Genomic DNA, 16,914 nt, shown 5'->3' with positions numbered 1-16,914 from the left:
CTCGATAAACCTGAAAAGGCAGTCGGTACATTCAGGGCTTTGCCCTGATACGAGCAGTCTTATTTTGATTATGCACATCAAAGGTAATAACTCTTTTTCTCTAAATTTTGAGCACTACTTGTGAATATTTATATATATATATATATATATATATATATATATATATTTTTTTTTTTCACAAGTAAGATAGACTAAAAAGATTCCATCGCTATTTTGTTCTGCTAAAATTACCCTATGTGTCCGTGTAACTAAATCTTTGTAGAATAAATTGAAAATATTAATATTGGTCGCGTTATTAATAGTCGATGAGCGTCGAAGAATATAGGACGTGGTGATTTTTTTTTGTTTTTAAAATAATTTTTTCACGCTCAAATTTACTCGTGGTTTGACTTTGGATTTCTTTTTAAGTTTAGTTCATTTTCTTTGTTGAACGGAAGACAAACTCAATTGTCGAACAGCAAAAGTATAAAGGTCATTTAAATTATAAAAGAATAAAGGTTTCGAAAATGGAATTTAATTTTCAGATTTCCAAAGAAGGTTGGAATTTTCATATAAAGAGCAATTTTCATGTAAAGAAGGTTACTCGATCGCTTTACTCGCTCAAAATTAGACAAAAACTTCGAACTGGTTTTTCTCGACACTGGGACAATTTTCTGAGAATTTTAAAATTTCGTTCGAACTAAAAACCCATTCCGGTGATTATTTGTGGTATTTGATTGTGTGAATACAAAAAAGAAAAAAAAACTAAAGCAAACCCGAATACAAAGTTCCTCCCCATTGTCAATGGTCGTAACAACAAGAATTATTTTTGGCAAAATCTACGAAGTTCTACCATTGAATCATTGAAGAACAAAATAATTGAGCGATTATCGGTGTTTTCATATTTTTTGTATCGCTTAAAGGAGCTTACTCAGTAAAATGTTTTTTTTTTGAATAAATTTTGTCCTAGAAGCTTGAATAAATCGTGAAAAATCCAAAAATTTGAAGTTTTAGTGTTTATTTGGGTGTTCCAGAACAGAAATGAGAGTGTCTTTTTTATCCTACATGAGATGATGGAATGTACCATATGTTTTACGCAACAAAAAAATTGCGTGCAAGGCAGCAAATTCACTTGTATAATTAAGTTTTTAAACAATGTTTTGCTCACCAGGTTTGCTACTTTAATGTTATGAAAACTAGCAGGACTGATGTCTAACAATTTCAGGGTTCCTGTAATTGAATTGCTCGATTTCCGAATCATTTTGATTTCAGAATCATTTGGAATAAAACCGGCGCTTCTACCAGGTTTCTTTTGTAACTCTCTAAATACGGGGAAAATCGTTGAATCTTTACCTCTCTGATTGTTTTTTGTCTTTCATACTCTATGATTTCTCGTTTTGTCGAGTAATGTGAAAGCGTTGTTTTAATGTGCACATGGTAAGTGGCGACTGGTGTTAAGTTCAAATTAAGAGCTAGATTTTTTCTCAGTTGCCTTAATTACCAAGTTCACTATCGTGGTCGGACTAATGAAGTAATCACTGCAAACAATTTTGTAAATATATTAAAAACTGTCACTTGGTAGCTATGAAAAATTAGTAATGCTAGGACGTCTGTCTGAAGTAAATAATGGCTTCGACTGTATTGAGTCAACTACTCTTGATTGTATCTAATTTAGGTGAGGAAATCACTCTTCTGATCTGTCCGGGAATTTTTGGCAGCTACAACAAGAGTTACGTACAGAGCACTATCGGAGCAGCCTGTGCGAGGGGATACAGAATAGTGTGTTTGAACCATTTGGGAGTGTTGGATGAGGTCGAGCTAAAGACGCCCAGATTGTTCACTTATGGAAACACGGAAGTTAGTATATGTGGCTGTATATGGAGGTTCATAAGTGGTTTAACTGGTATTTCTAACCCTGTAATTTCCTTTCTCGGTCTTACAAAAGCAGCAAATTGCGGTTGTTGGTAAATTTTGTTTAAAATGAAAATGGGGCCAGTTTTTTCTAATTGTTTTATAAAAGGTGTCAATCATAAAAGAGTATTGAAATTGACTCAGTTTTAACGTGATTTTCTTCGACATTTTAAACGCTTGTTTTGAAGAGTCCATGAACGTTGTTCAGACTTTTATTTAGTTCACGATGATTTATCGTTCTTTCGTTCATTCATACATTTTAATGAATTTATGAATGCTTTTTGGTATGAATGCACTATTGGAGTGCTATGCAATTTCATCTGCTAAAAGTTAAGTAAGTTGCGCTCTCCAATTACGAAAATGTAAAGGTCGCACAAAACGTGATCGACTTCCAGTTTCAAAAGTGGAATTTAATTTGTGGATTTACCAGCAGAATAAAAATTGTACATATTGATCCATCTTTCTTAAATTGACATAGTTTTCGTTTGTAAAAACAAATTCTTGAAATTCAAAGAGCTGGAAAGCCATATATTTTTGTTTCGAAATTCCAGTCAGTTTTTTGTCTGTTTACTTGCGTTCACTAACTCTTTTCCAACTGTCTCTTGGCTGGGCTGCGTACAAATTGTAGTACATATAATTGTAGAAATTTTGAGATGTTGTTCTTTCGATTCATGTTTTTTTTTGGTTTGATCATGCGGCTGTTTTGTTTTTGTTTCAATAGTGTTCCCAATTCCGTTTAAATCCCAGTGATTTGAATGAAAAACTATTTCTGCCGTTTTTTTTCTAAGTTTCTACCATTTGCTTATTTTACGTGCGGCGGCTAGCACACGTTCTCAAATCTGATCAAAGACTTTTTTCATGTTAACAACTAGAAATATAGAAATAATGAATCATTCGTTTAGAAATCATGAATCATTCGGTAGCTTGATTCATATTAATTGCATTTCTTGGAGCAATTGTGTACATTTGGTAAAACAGGTAACGCTTCTGCCTAGGACGCTGAGGAACAACGTAGGGTTGAGTTCCGCCAGTAATTTTTGTAAACTACAAATTTTTGTTCGGTCTATCGCAATACTGCTTTTTGTCGGTTAGGTACCAGTATTAACAGCACGAGCTATTACTGATAATGCGGACGTTTCTATTTTTGAATAAAATTTTAATATTTTTAACAGTGGAGTTAATTTACAAATTTTTTGCGAGTTTGTTGAATTTTTAACTGAATAAATTAAATTTTTTGTCTTCGTTTCGTGGATTCTTTTTGCAAATAATCATAATCATAAATTTTAAATGTTCACAGATGACTTAGATGCAATGTTCCTGACGTAGGTAGATAATTCGATAACCGGTGCGATTATTTCAGAAACGTTTTATATAGTTTTTCCGTTTTTTTTTCTTGTCGGTTTTTAATTTTCGGCTCAAGTTGAATCATTCATGAACTAAGTTTAGGCCGGCTTTGAACTTTCTCTAACTGCTTGATAAATGTATGCGTAACGACCGCGATCAGAAAGTTTTTTAAAAAGTTGTATTTGCAATGTAGTTTTTGTCTGAAATTTTGTCGGCATAGTTCCCGCTGATCTCACTAAATTCTGTGAAGCTGATGTGGAAGTTATTCAAGATAAAGAAATTACGTTAGTTGCTAAAGTTCTTTGATAATATCAAGTTTTGTTGAGTGCTCAGAGTTCAAGTTTTTAGCTATCTTTTCTGCGAATTTTGGTTTGGGCTGTGTAGGTGCCTTTTTCCATTTAATTGCACTAGCCAGCTTGCGAGATGTTGCATGAAGTTAAATTTTCAATTTATTTTCATGCAACAGGATAATAAAAAAATTCTATTTTTCAACATAATTTAAACTCGATATAGTTCGTGAGATTTTCGAAATGCATAATTTACGCGCAATTTAGTTGAGTGCATTCTAGTTTATTACATACAAAATTAGTGGGGTTGCCTTTAATTTGTTATTTTAAAGGCAACCCCATTACTTTCAACTTATTACAGCTTAAGCTTGCAAAATTTGAGCTTTTGTGCATTTGAAAGCTCCTGAATCTTTGCAACTTTCTCGCTCGTGTTTGCGATGTTGCAACATCGGCTCTGTGTAAAACTTGTTAAATATGATTTGTTTATCTTCAAGACGAGAGTTCTCAGTTTGACAAAAACAAATGTAGTGAAATGTTCCTTCCAGATGAATAACTAAATAAGATACATTTCAGGTCAGAAAATATATTATATCTATTATATATTTAAATGCGGGCTTCACTATCCTATGCTTAAGCTTTTTCAACGTATTATTTTTGCATGTTTAACGAAAGATTTTTTTCATATTTATGCTATGCCGTATCTTGCAATCGTTAAGAAAATTTTCCGATTTTTCAGTTTATATTCAGTGTTTTCACCAAATTAAAATTAGCAACCCATTAGTGGGTTGCTGTCAGGTTTCCTAGAGAGGTTGCGATTTTTGCCTCCATTATGAATACCCAAATCTTGTTACTAAATGAGATTCGACCATTTTTTCAAAAATTGTCAGAAGAATTAATTTGAAGTTCTCAAACTTTGAAAATCCCAACCTTGTAGTTAGGTGTTGTCAGGATACTCTCAGGGATTGCGAATCTTGCCTTTAAATATGACTGCTCAAACCCGTGTAGTTTTCGAGACGTTTTTAGGATTTCAAAAGAAAAATCAAAAAAATTTTGATTCAAAAATTTTAAAAGATAAAAAATTGTAGTTTGAAACTGTGAGGGTACTCTCACCAGTGGCAAATTTTGCATGCAAATGCGATTGCTCAATTGCTTTTAGTTTCGGAGATGTGACGTTCATGCCTTTTTAAAAGTGTTCAAAGAAATTAGAATCAAAATAAGATTCACAAAATTTGAAATTCCTATCTATGTAGTGAGGTTTTGTCAGGGTACTCTCAAGCGTTGCAAATCTCGTTTCCCCATATGACTCCTCAATTCCCTGTAGTTTTCGAGATATGACGTTTTTTGTGAGTTTTTCCAAAATTTTAGACAAGTTTTATTTCAGGAAATTCAAAAAAAGGTGGAATTGTTTTAATCTGTATTGGGTACAGTGAGGGTAGTTTCAGGGATTGCAAACCTCCTTTACTCAAATTGTGACTTCTCAACATATTTTAGTTTCCTAGATATGACGTTTTTTTAATGATTTAAAAAAATTCAAAGAGCTTACATGTAATAAAATTCGCAAAATTTGAAATTCCGTTTTTTTTGTGAAACAACGTCAAGGTACTCTCAGGCGTTGCGAAACTTGCCTCTAAGTATGAAGGCTCAGTTTTTTTTAGTTTTTAGAGATATGACATTTTTTGATTTTTTCCGAATTTTTCGGTAATTTTAGGTTTAAAAAATTCACGAAATTTCCAACCCTGTAGTTGGGTGCTGTCAGGGTAAGCTCAGTGATCACAAACTTTTCCTTCAAATGTGACTGTCAGTGGTTTTTTAGTTCCTAAGATATGACGATTTTCAATATTTTTTGGAAAAGCTTAACCTTAATAAAAACTTAATAAAGTTTGAAATTCCGAACAAGGTTTGTGCTCTCAGATTACTTTCAGTAGTTGGAAATTTCGCCTGCGTTTTTTTTTCATAGGCCATTTAAGTTTCCTAGATATGACGTTTTAATGGTTTTTCAAAGTTTGAATTTTAAATTCATTTGAGTTATAAAAAACTATTTATTTTTCCGGAGAATTCTATTTTTCTATTGTGTGTTTAGAGTAGCGAGCTTGCGAGCGTAGCTTATTAGTATAAAAAAATTTTTTTCAAGCTTACTCGCAAATAAAAGTGCTCAGGTGGCACTTCTGCTATAATTATGATATGTAGAAATAGAAATTTCATAGCTTCTGCTCTCTGCTTTATTTGTGGCTAGTAATGTGATTCATTAAGCGTCCGTGGCTAGTGTGTGAGACTCTCAATCTCTAGGTCGCAGATCGAACCCGAGACGTAGGCGAATTGTTCTCTAATTTAAGGCTTATTTCTATTTCATCTTATTGAATTTTATAGAGCTGTTTTTGTCTTGTTCTCGAATGTTTGTGAAGCGCCTCTGTGTCTGAAATATGATTTCATGTGGTCACAAAACTTAAAAGAGCAGTTTTCATTCTTTTTATTTTTTTTATTTCACTCACTTCTAAGTTCAGTCTCCGGCGCACTTGGTCTGGAAGTAACGAATACGCCTGAGGCGACAAAGGTCCTCGGTTTCGAAACTGACAGGAACTGTTTTTGTTATCTAATGGGAAATATTCCGTTTCACAAAAAAATTTGTCGACTTATGAATTGTCTGCTTATGTTTTGTCGGCTTAGTTGTTTTATTGTAGAATTGTTGTTTTAGTTAGTTTTGTTACATTCAAGTTGCTTTTTTGTTTTAATTTAATTTTGATGTCTTCTTTTTTTGCTTAAAATGTTATTCTGCCCAAATGATTTCGGCCTATTTTCATCGGCTCAGTGACCTAATATCAATTCGTTTCAAGGAAAACAAATTTTTTTTCTCACATCTGGGTCGCTCAAAACGCTTGAAATCTTAGAAATCTAGTTCAAGTTTTCATAACAGCAATTTTTTTCTGTTTTGTTTTCTCCTTTTTTGGTTTGATAGGTTTTGGCCTGTTGTATTGAGTGAAAAAAATTGTGTGTGCGTGTCTGTGTTTTGGGGCAGGGGACTTATTAACTTAAGTCTTGTTGGTTTTTTCTGCTTAAAGGGTTTCTGCTATGGTATCATTCGTCTTTGCTACCTTTTGGTAAATTTTTGCTACCTTCCGAAGCTTATTACACATTCCATTGTCATGGGATGTTTTTTTTATTTGAAAACTATGATAGATCTAGTTTTTTGACTTTTACTTTTTAATTATTTTGATTTTTTGACTTAGTGGCTTTCTTGTCTTGTATCGCAAGTGGTGCGAAGCTGAGCTTCGCCTCTGTGTGAATTATTCCGTTCTTTTCAGTTATGCTTCCCATATCCGAAGGAACAAATATGCTATGGGTATTTTTTTTCAAGCCAATTTACAAAGAAAGTTAGACAGCTTGGGGAGCGGTTCTGGAATCTTTGGTATCGCTTGCACTAGCCTATATGTGGTTAGAACTTTCTCGTCAATTTCGTAATAGTTTCAATACGCGATTTAAACTAAATCTGTCATATTAATTCGCGTATTAATTCCGTTTTGGCACTTTATTTTCGATATTCTTTATTTACCAAGAACTATTGGAGGCCAGTTAAAGGGTTGTCGCTATCGGGATATTCAGGGCTCGGACATAAAATACGGTTAGTCTTTTTGAACTATCTAAAAATTTTTCATGTTGTCAAGTTTTTTATTGGAATATTGACCCGCATTTTGTATCGCTTCGCCTCTTTCAAGTAGTTTTCTTCATTGTTTCTTTGTAACAGGAGTACGCGGCCATGTGTGACAAGGTAATGGAGATGTTTCCTGACTCGAAATTCATCTCCCTGGGCTACAGCATGGGTGGCAACCAGATATGCAAGTACCTGGGCGAGAGGCCAGAGAGACAGGAGAAGTTTGTGGCCGCTCTCTCCATATGCCAGGGTTACGACTGCATCAGGTGAGAGCTACTCTTGTGTAAGTTATTTTTAAAGAAGACATTTTTGCAAAGAAAGTTTCAAGAAAAGTAAACCGAATAATTTGCGTATATTTGTTTGATGAATTTTCATCGATCTGAAAATATTTTTTGGGAGCTTCGTGCGATACGAAGCGCTCTAGCTCATCATAGTTTGATTATGGAATAATGATTTCTAGCTTTTTTAATTCAGACAGTCTGCCTTACCCGGGCTATTTTTTAATGCATCATGTTTAAATAAAAGTGGTTTCCTAGTGTTATTTTAATTTAAAAAGAGTTGAAAACTCATTAAACTTGTTTTCAGTTTCAGAGGTCAGTAAGGCTTAAATATCGACACATCCTATAGTTTCTTCAGCTCATTTTATTTTAATTTCATTTTTTAAAGACCAATTTTGTTTTCTCTCATATTTCACAAGTTAGATTTACCATTTCAGCAGCCACATCACTACATCAATAACATAATGCAGGAATTGACGTATGAGTTTTGCGAAGTTTCAAGTGTTGTTTGACAGATGAAATCCTAGCGAAATTGAAGCATGAGTCTATTATGCCAACGTTTATCGGCAGTCACTCGTTATTTTCTCAAAATTTTACAAAAAACAAGCAGTTGTTTTGAGTTTTTTTTGCAATAAATAGACAAAAATCCGAGAAAACGTCGATAATTGAGAAATTTGACAATTCACTCTATTTTAAGGCTTAAGAAATTACCTGTAATTAGAGCAATTGCACTAAATTAAATTGTGCTCATCTTAGTAATTTTCGGCAAGAAAAACTGGGTATGTTCTGATTCATGAACTTTTAATACTTCGACAACGTATAGTAGTTCAAAAAACGTGCGTTAAAAATATCTCGAAAATTGTGCAATATTTATGTAGTGATTGTGGGGTGTAATAAGTTGATGCTTAGGGCTGCAAGGGGGCTGAAGAGATGGGACAAGATGCAGGCACTGTACAGCTACATTCTGACTCAAAGGTGGATCTCGCTGGTAGAGAAACACCCGATCGTCATGCAGACAGCTGTGGAGAGAGGCATCAACTGGAAGGACGTCAAGGCTTCCAGGGGACTGGGACAGTTCGACTACCACTTTTCTAGGTGGGTGGCAGTTATACAGATGAAACTTGTATCCCGTTTCTCATATCCTGTTGCACATGTTGGTCTTGAAATAAATCACAGTGCTGTAGTTTCGTTCATCTACGTTTCGTTCTATTTTTCAAATACTTTCGTTAATTACTTTCGTTTCAAGTTTCGATACTTCTTTAGATGTTGATGTGTCTCCAGCCATTTTTCTAGCTCTGAAACGCTGTTCCTATTACCCAAAGTTCGAAAGAATTTCATGTTCGGTTGCCAAAAATATAGTTGATTTTTCACGCGAGCGAATTCGAATCTGGTAGAATTTTGATGTTGATTTTTTTTCAAGGCGTATATATCTATTTCTTGTTTTTTTTTGCAGTTCTTTGAGCTGCGTTTTGCCGCTTCCTTTGCTGAGATTTTCGGCGAAAATCCTAAAAAAAGTTAAGAGTTAAATTATAGCTAATTAGTTGTTGTTTTTTTGTTTGTTATCTAAAAGTCGATGAACATAGTTGAGACTCTTATCTAGGTCGCGATGATTCTTGTTTCGTTTTTTTTCAATGAAAAGTCTTAAAAATTGTTCAGGCTCAAAATTATTTTTCGCGGCTTCTGTTTCAATTGTTTACCGACCATTTGAAAAATTGTTCCAACCATCGCGGTTTCTAATTTTATTGTTCTGACCATTTGTATCCGGGTGTGTTTTGGGTTTTTTATGATCATTGATTTTTTAAAACAAATACTCAGCAGAGAGAGTTGAGTGGTTTACCATTTTAAAGCCCTTATAGTCTTGATTCGAAGGACTTTAAAAATTTCGAAAATTTTTTTCAGTGTCGAGAAAAACCGGTGTGAGATTTTCGGTTATTCGTCTTATTCGAGCGAATAAAGCGAGAGAGCAGGCTTTCAATAGCTGACTTTAATGGCTTAAAAGCTTACAATAGTTTAATTTAAAACATAAAAACTTAGTTTTACTCGAATAACTTTAGTTTTTTTGAGTATTTTAGGGTCTTTTAGGAATCAAAAATTCAAAAAACTGCAAAAGAAATAGTTTTTGATTTTTTTTTTCGTTTTTCTAGCTATTTTTTTAACAAAAATTGTTTTTTCAATTTTTTTTAAATTTTATTATGGCTGTGGAATATGCCTTGTCACTATGTTTTTGTTCAATTCTTTTTACAGACTACGCCGAAAAAAAAACGACACTAATTTGAGAAAAAACTTTCTTGTTTTTTTTTATAATAAGACTACAGTCGGAACGTTCTGTGCTACTTGCACAGTAACCGGCTATCCTTGTTTGTTTTTTAAATTTAATTCTTTTGTTGAAAGGAAGGCAAACTACACTGTTGAACAGCAAAAGTGTTAAAGTCACGAAAAACATAAGCGAACAAGGTAAAATTCAGATTTCCCAGCGAAAGAAAAGTATTGCTTTTTGAACAGTTTTCTCAAATTGGGTTGCTTTTATTTTAAAAGTGTCAATCATTTTTTTGTTCTCAAAATTCAACGAGCAGTAAGGATTTTTATTTTTTTCATTAACATTCGAAATTTAAAGGTTTTTCAAACAACAACTTGCCATATCTTATCAAAACTCGCCAATAAATGTGCTAATTTTTGGTAGTAATTTTGAATCACTAGGCTGCATCAGCACCTATATTAAGATGTGTGCTGTGATATTTGGTAGTAATAAATTAAGACAATTCATGCTTTGGTCAATCGAGCCGAAAAAGGCTATTTGTTTCATGCAACAGTATAAAAATTAAAATATCATTTCAGAAATTTTTTAACTCGAGGTTTTCGAAATGCATAATTTATGCGGAATTCGGCTGAATGTATTCCATTTTATTACATACAAACTTAGTGTAATTGCCTTTATTTTGTTACATTCCAAATTATTACATGCAAAATTTGAGCTTTTGTGCATTTGAAAGCTCTGAGTCTCTGCCGCTTTTTCGCTCGTGTTTGCGAAGTTACAAGTTCTGTGTGAAATGTTAAATATGAATCGATTGTCATCCAGAAGTATAAGAATTGCCATTTTTTTCTAGAGTTTGACTTTAACAAATGGAGTGAATGGTTTGCTCCAGATGAATAATCAATAAGATACATTTCAGGTCTGAAAATGGAATATGTACATTTAAAAAATTCTCCTTTCAAAACATTTTTTGCATGCATTTTCCAGAGGATTCTTTTCTCTGTGTGTTTACACTACTGAGCTTGCGAGCGTAGTGTGTTAGTATGAACCTTTTTTTCCAACCTAACTTGCATTTAAAGGTACTCACCTGGTGGTGTTTTTGCGATAATCGAGATCTGTACCATTGGAAATTTCATAGCATCTGTTCTCTGCTTTGTTTGTGGCTAGTAGTGTTTGGCGCTGATTAAGCGTCAATAAAAGGTTCGAAGAACGCGAGACTCTGAGTCTCGAGGTTCAAGGTTCGAATCCGACAAAAGGCAAAATGTCAGCTAAATCGAGGCATAAATGTCAAATGCAAAGTGGTATTATTTCTGTCTAATAACCCATTAATGCAACCAATCACTTTGGAGAGATTTGATGAATTCGTCACTTTTACTGTGCGTTGATAGAGGCTTGAACATCGCACCACAAATTAATTTCAATCCTAAATGGAAAATTGGCAACTTTTAGAAAAGTGTTTGCAAGTAAAATATCTTGAATTGTGACATTTGGACATCGGTACATTTCACCGCGTCCAGACAATTCGGCCAAAGACAATTCAGCCGATTTGAAATTCAGACAATTCAGCCAGAAACAATTCAGCCAATAATAGTGACCACCGCAGTCGCGCCAACGTGTTGCGAGCTTGTCAACAGAGGGTAGGACTCTATACGAAATTTAAAGCCGGTTATCGCCGCGAAGCGGCGTAGCACGCCCACCGGCGAACTTAAACCGAGAAATATCTACAATTCCGATTTTTTCTTTTCGAATCTAGCGTTTTGTAAAAGGAGAAATATATCTACAATTCCGATTTTTTTCTTTCGAATCTCGCGTATTGTCTCAGGCTGAATTGTCTGTATACTTTTGGCTGAATTGTCTGAACTTCAAATTGTCTTTGGTGGAATTGTGTGTGCGCCACATTTCACATGTCTTTCAAAAGTATTACCTGAGAAGTCGAAATTGGCTTGACGAATAAAAAAACACCCGAGAAAAATACCGTTAAAAACAAGAAATGCCCGAGAATATACCGTTAATTTGTATGTATAGGTAAATTGCCGAATATAGGTAAATTGCGCTCTACGATTACGGAAGGAAAGTGGCGCGAAAAAACGTGAACGACTTCTAGTTTCGAAAGTGGATTTTAATTTTAAGATTTCACGGCGGAATAAAAAAGTTGCCCATAGTTTCTTCTTGAATTTCAAAGAGCTTTGACCTGAAATATTTTTTCTTTGAAATTCGAAAATTGAAAAATATTTACAAATTTTTCATTCATTTTTTTCTTTTCCTTGTTCTTAACTTTTTTCCAATCTTCTGTTGGCTACAAGAGGTTAATTGTTTACCGGAGGTTAATTGTTTAAGGTTAACAAGCTATAGATATTTTACGGTTATAGTTGCTTTTGTGAATTTCAGAACCTATCATTGCAATCATGTTCCATATATGACATGTGTATCTTTGTCGCTGTTGATCATATATGACAGAAAATTTTTATGAACGCAGATGCGGTGATGCAGTGTGAGTCTTTGAAAAGTTAGTCCCTTTATTACTTGAATTTATCGTGAAAAGCCTGGAAAATGATTTATAGAATGACTGTTTAATTGGTTGCTTTGTTTTATTGGTTATCTTTTCACGCGTGAAGCTGGGTTAGAAGGGGTCTTGCGCTTCTTCCGAGCATTGTTTTCTGCTAGAACAACTTGTTTCTTTTGCTTTGTCTGGGGTTCTTGACGTTTCCTGTTAATAAACGTAGTGGTCAGATTTGATTGTTTTTTAGTTATCATGCTAAGACATTGGGGGTGAATATTCAGATGAGAATGATTAAATTATTTTATTTCCCATCTTATAAAACATTTCTTACGTGGCATTTTTCACGCTCGTTTGGTTGCCGCCATTCTTCGCCACAAATTGCGAGAGAAAGCGGTCCCTTTCAGCCGTCTCTGAAGCTAATTGCAGTCCGTCATCTGATGGGATGCTCGACCCACGTCTGTTTTGCACCATGTACGGAGCGTAAATGTCAGCAGGGTTCATTTCTACCGGGTGTTGAGGTTCTTCTGGGGGTTTCCCAGAGCAGCCGAATAAGACATGCCACAGTTTACCAAGTGAGGAACGCTGTTTGGTTTCAACTGCGGAGCTGTTAATTAGACGCTGTTTTTAAGAAATTTCAAATCAATAGTATGTGCTCCGCTTAGATTAATGCTTCCGAGAATCGAATGTATAATTGCAAACGTCGATAGCCTTAAGCGTTTCGTATTTTCAAACTACCGAACAAATATAAAAATTGTTTAAAGGAATAGGAATGAAATTACCAGTTGGGGCCATTGGATCTTCGTCTGAAGAAGTAGATGCTACTCGTCCCTTTGCTGTTTGTCGCCTGCTGTTGTAGGGAATTGTCATTGAGAGTGGAGTTGTCTTGCACGCCTAGACTGTCTTCGCCCCCTAGACCCAGGAGAGCCTGCTCAACTGCAACAGGGGGACTGTAGGGTCTGGTCCAATAGCGCAACTTGCTCTAAACAGGGGCTTTTACTCTAGTAGATATAACTTCGAAAGAGGAGACGAAAATTTACTTGATAAATTTGTCAAACTTGAGTTATTTCCAATCTGCGAAAGATTCTTGATGTCAAACAAATGCGATGTGCAGAATTAAACCATCATTTGCTTTTTGCGTAAAGATAGTCAAACGTTAGTTGATAGACTCGTATTTGTTTTTTGGAAGTATGAGTTGGAATCCAGAGTCTGGATGAATTAGCTTAGTAGATAGTCTACCTGCAGGTCTGTCCATTCGACGTCTATCATCTTGTCGGGTTTGAATCCGATCTCCCTGAGGATGTGGTTGGTGTCCATTCTAGTCACCTTGTTCATCCCACTCTTCCTCAACATGGCCACAAACACATTGTGCAGCTTGTGCAACATCACTTTGTCCTCTCTACGCGCAAAAAAGCTCTGTTACAAAGATATCATCTCTGTTCCTTCATGTTAACGTCTGTTGAAGTCCTTTAAATGTAACTGATTTCGGAGTATGTTGTGTTGTTCACCTTATCTTGTGCTTACCGGATGTTTTCGTGGCTGAGTTGTGTGTTCCACTGACTCTTGAATGCCTTCTCGTTGTGTTCCATCTCCGCCTGCAGCAACTCAATCATGTCCGCACTCCTCCTGTTCCCCTCGCTACTCCCCTTCACCATGTACATCATGCACTCACTACTGAGGTACTGGGCCAAGCAATGGAAGACGAGTGATGATGAGTATTCGAAGTTTGAGCTTATCAGATTTGAAAATAGCGCATGCTGTAATGAAATAAGTGTTTATCGAATGGATCCAAAGCAATGGCTAAAAATTTTTGCCGGTCTTTGGTATTTGAATGTGCTGCTCATGAATATTTGAATGTTTTTTTTTGAAAAACTTTTTTTCCAGTATTTTAAAAAAATAATAATTCCAAATTGCTGTTTCTGTTTGATTGTTTTTAACAATTCAAGCAAATAACTAACTACTTTATTTGAACAGTGGCGTGCAGATGGCAGAGGCGTGAGCCCCTCCCCCGGTTCTATTGATTGTTCTATTTATCCACTGGTTTTGGGCTAAATAAGCCTAAATTTTTCTATTCTTTGTATTAAATTTATTATGCCAACTAAACTTTTCTTGCCAATAATTACTAATTTTAGGGAAAAGCACGCTCCTATTAGTTCTGGGGTTTCAGCTTAGCTTGAAATTTTCTAATTGGCTGGACATGGGGCGGATCAAGGATTTTCCCGGTGGGGCGGATTTTTTTTTTAATATTGAAAATTTTGTCGACTTTTTAGGTCAACCAAATTGATTTTTCAAGCTCTCCCAAAGCACTAAAAAGACCGTTTTGGCCATGTTTTTTGCAAATAAGCCAAATAAAACGCGGTTATTTTGCAATTGAGATTTTATCGACCCTTGTTATTAGTTCAGCCGTTGAACTTGTAAAAAAGGTCAATAAATCTCGCAATATAACCGTCCCTTAAATATGTTCCAGCGCACGCCGCTGCATTTGAATAAGATTCCAAGTTGCAATTCTCATCTTAACTGTCACCTCAATTCAGCTATTCGTGTGGTAATAAAATTCGATTGTTTCAACACCGAGCTGCGCAGCTTCTCGACAGTAGATGCTGGTTGACTTGTGACTTTCAAAGTAAAAATCAGAAATCATCAATCAGTGTTCAGCAATTAAATAGATTATTAAGTGTAGTGCAAAAATAAAGAATTAAACCATCTGTCCATAAAAAATTACTTCGAATCGCGTCTTTTGAATACTTCGAATTGCGTCGTTTGAATTTTTATGGAGTAAAAACGCGTTAGGATACCTTCGTTCTTTTTGGACTGGGAATTGTTTCGAAGAGAACAATTGTTGAATTGAAAGCAGTTAATTTTGAGACATGTTATGAAAATTGAAAAGCAACACCGACCAGCATGAATCTGTAAACCAGAACTCGTTGAAAGTTAACTTCCTTGAAAAGGTTTAAAATTTATTTTGGTTTATTCGTGTTTTCCGAATAGAAGAAATATTTGAGCAGGTTTTTGGGGTTAAATAATTATTTACACAACTTAAGGCGTAAGAAGGAACTAAAAAACCTCTGTTTTCTTAGTTGTGTAAAATATTTCTCAATTACTTTTCTATTGTATATGTCTGTTATGTTCTGTTTCAGCAAGTACTATGGCTATGATTCTTTTGAGAAGTTCATGACGGAGAACAGCTGCTCTCAACACCTGGACAAGATAGACATTCCTCTGCTGCTGATCAACGCAATAGACGACCCACTCATTGGGCCTCTCTACCACGACATTCCACTTGCAGTTGCCAGTTAGTCCAACTCAATCTCAGTTTCACTTTTTCAAAAAAGAGAGGTATCACAAAACTTATTTCTTCTGAGATTAGTCCCATAGAAATCGACTGATTTTTTGATAGAAAATTGTTTAAGTGACCTGCTTTGATTGTTTGTCTTAATACTGACTGTGGAATTCCTGTGTAGCTTTTAAGCTGTAGTACTGAGTACTGTTTGTAGAATCTATTATCTCTTCTATCGAGTATCCTTGAAAACGGATTTTTTTTCGCAATGTTCTCAGAAGAAGTTAAGTGTATGCGAACTGCTTGAACTATCCAAGCTATGAGTTAATTCTACTACCATGTCTATCGTGCAACTACTCACAAAATGTTTGAACTGGGTGTTAAATGGCTTTGGTTTTGTTTAGAGAAGAAAAGCAACGTGGCTTTTGTCGAGACGCACCACGGAGGTCATTTGGGGTATTTTGAGAAGGGTATGTTCTACCCCAGAGAAGTGTGGTTAGACTCCGCCATTCTGCAGTACTGTGACGCAGCAATAGAGACCATGGCTTTCAAGACGGCATCTAAGAAAACCTCGACGTCTTCTGACACTTCAGAGGATAAGTGGCAACATGCAGCAGACAGCGCAACTCCTGGAGATGCTGATATGATCACTAATTCAGACAGCCTGACGATATTCCGGTCGTCTGAGTTCGTGAAAAGCGCCGAATTGAAAGTGGACTGAGTTCCTAAATTAAAATATAAACTTAAATTAACTGAACTGGATTTCAAATAGTAATCTGATGTTTAATTTCTAGTGTCTACTTTGTAGCTTGTCTTAATCTATGGACTCACAGTGTAAAGTGTGCAAGTTCAAATTTCCACGCAAGTTAAAAATAATCCTGTTCACAAAATTTAGCTTAAAAATTGAATATATCGTTTCATTTGTTTTTAAGAAGACTGGATAATCCCGTCTGTCTTTAGTAATGAGATTCGACCGAAGGACAACTGAGGGAGGAAAGGTGCACCCCCAAGGAAATTGACTCCTTCCTCAACATGTGCCCTCTTTGTTCGATTAACTTCTGATAACTGGAGTTCATTCGTATACGTTTCTCAATTATCTGTTGGCTTTGTTCTTTTGAAACATAAAAATGCTGTTTATTGGAAATTTTTCAATTCGTTTTCCAAATTCCCCATGCAAATAATCTTGAGGACGATCATATTTTCACAATTTCCGTTCTCATTTTTTCACAATTTAATCATAGAATCTTGTTTAAACAAGCGAGCATGGTGACTTATTAAGAAGTCCACTTTTTCTAGCCTAGCTCGCAAATAACATTTGCTGGCATTTTAGTGCCACTTCAATAGCATCTGTTGTATCTGCTATATTAGTGGCTAGACTTTGACGGTTGTCCAGCGATCATGGCACAGATGCGAGGACGTGATTCCTAATCTTCAGGTTGTGATT

General features: G+C 35.2%; 1 protein-coding gene across 1 annotated transcript in view; it reads left to right on the top strand.

The window, feature by feature from the left end:
* Nucleotides 1-16,376, top strand: part of LOC134845198 (monoacylglycerol lipase ABHD2-like) — a 125,501-nt gene extending 109,125 nt beyond the window's left edge. The window contains exons 4-8 of the mRNA XM_063862094.1: nt 1,655-1,836; nt 7,261-7,433; nt 8,355-8,540; nt 15,331-15,485; nt 15,875-16,376. Coding sequence (XP_063718164.1) covers nt 1,655-1,836; nt 7,261-7,433; nt 8,355-8,540; nt 15,331-15,485; nt 15,875-16,191 — 1,013 coding nt within the window. The 3' untranslated portion in view covers nt 16,192-16,376. The remainder of the gene's footprint in view (nt 1-1,654; nt 1,837-7,260; nt 7,434-8,354; nt 8,541-15,330; nt 15,486-15,874) is intronic.
* Nucleotides 16,377-16,914: the final 538 nt, after the last annotated feature.

This window comes from Symsagittifera roscoffensis, chromosome 4, assembly GCF_963678635.1.
Source record: "Symsagittifera roscoffensis chromosome 4, txSymRosc1.1, whole genome shotgun sequence".
NCBI lineage: Eukaryota > Metazoa > Xenacoelomorpha > Acoela > Convolutidae > Symsagittifera > Symsagittifera roscoffensis.
This window is presented reverse-complemented; position numbering and strand designations above follow the sequence as displayed.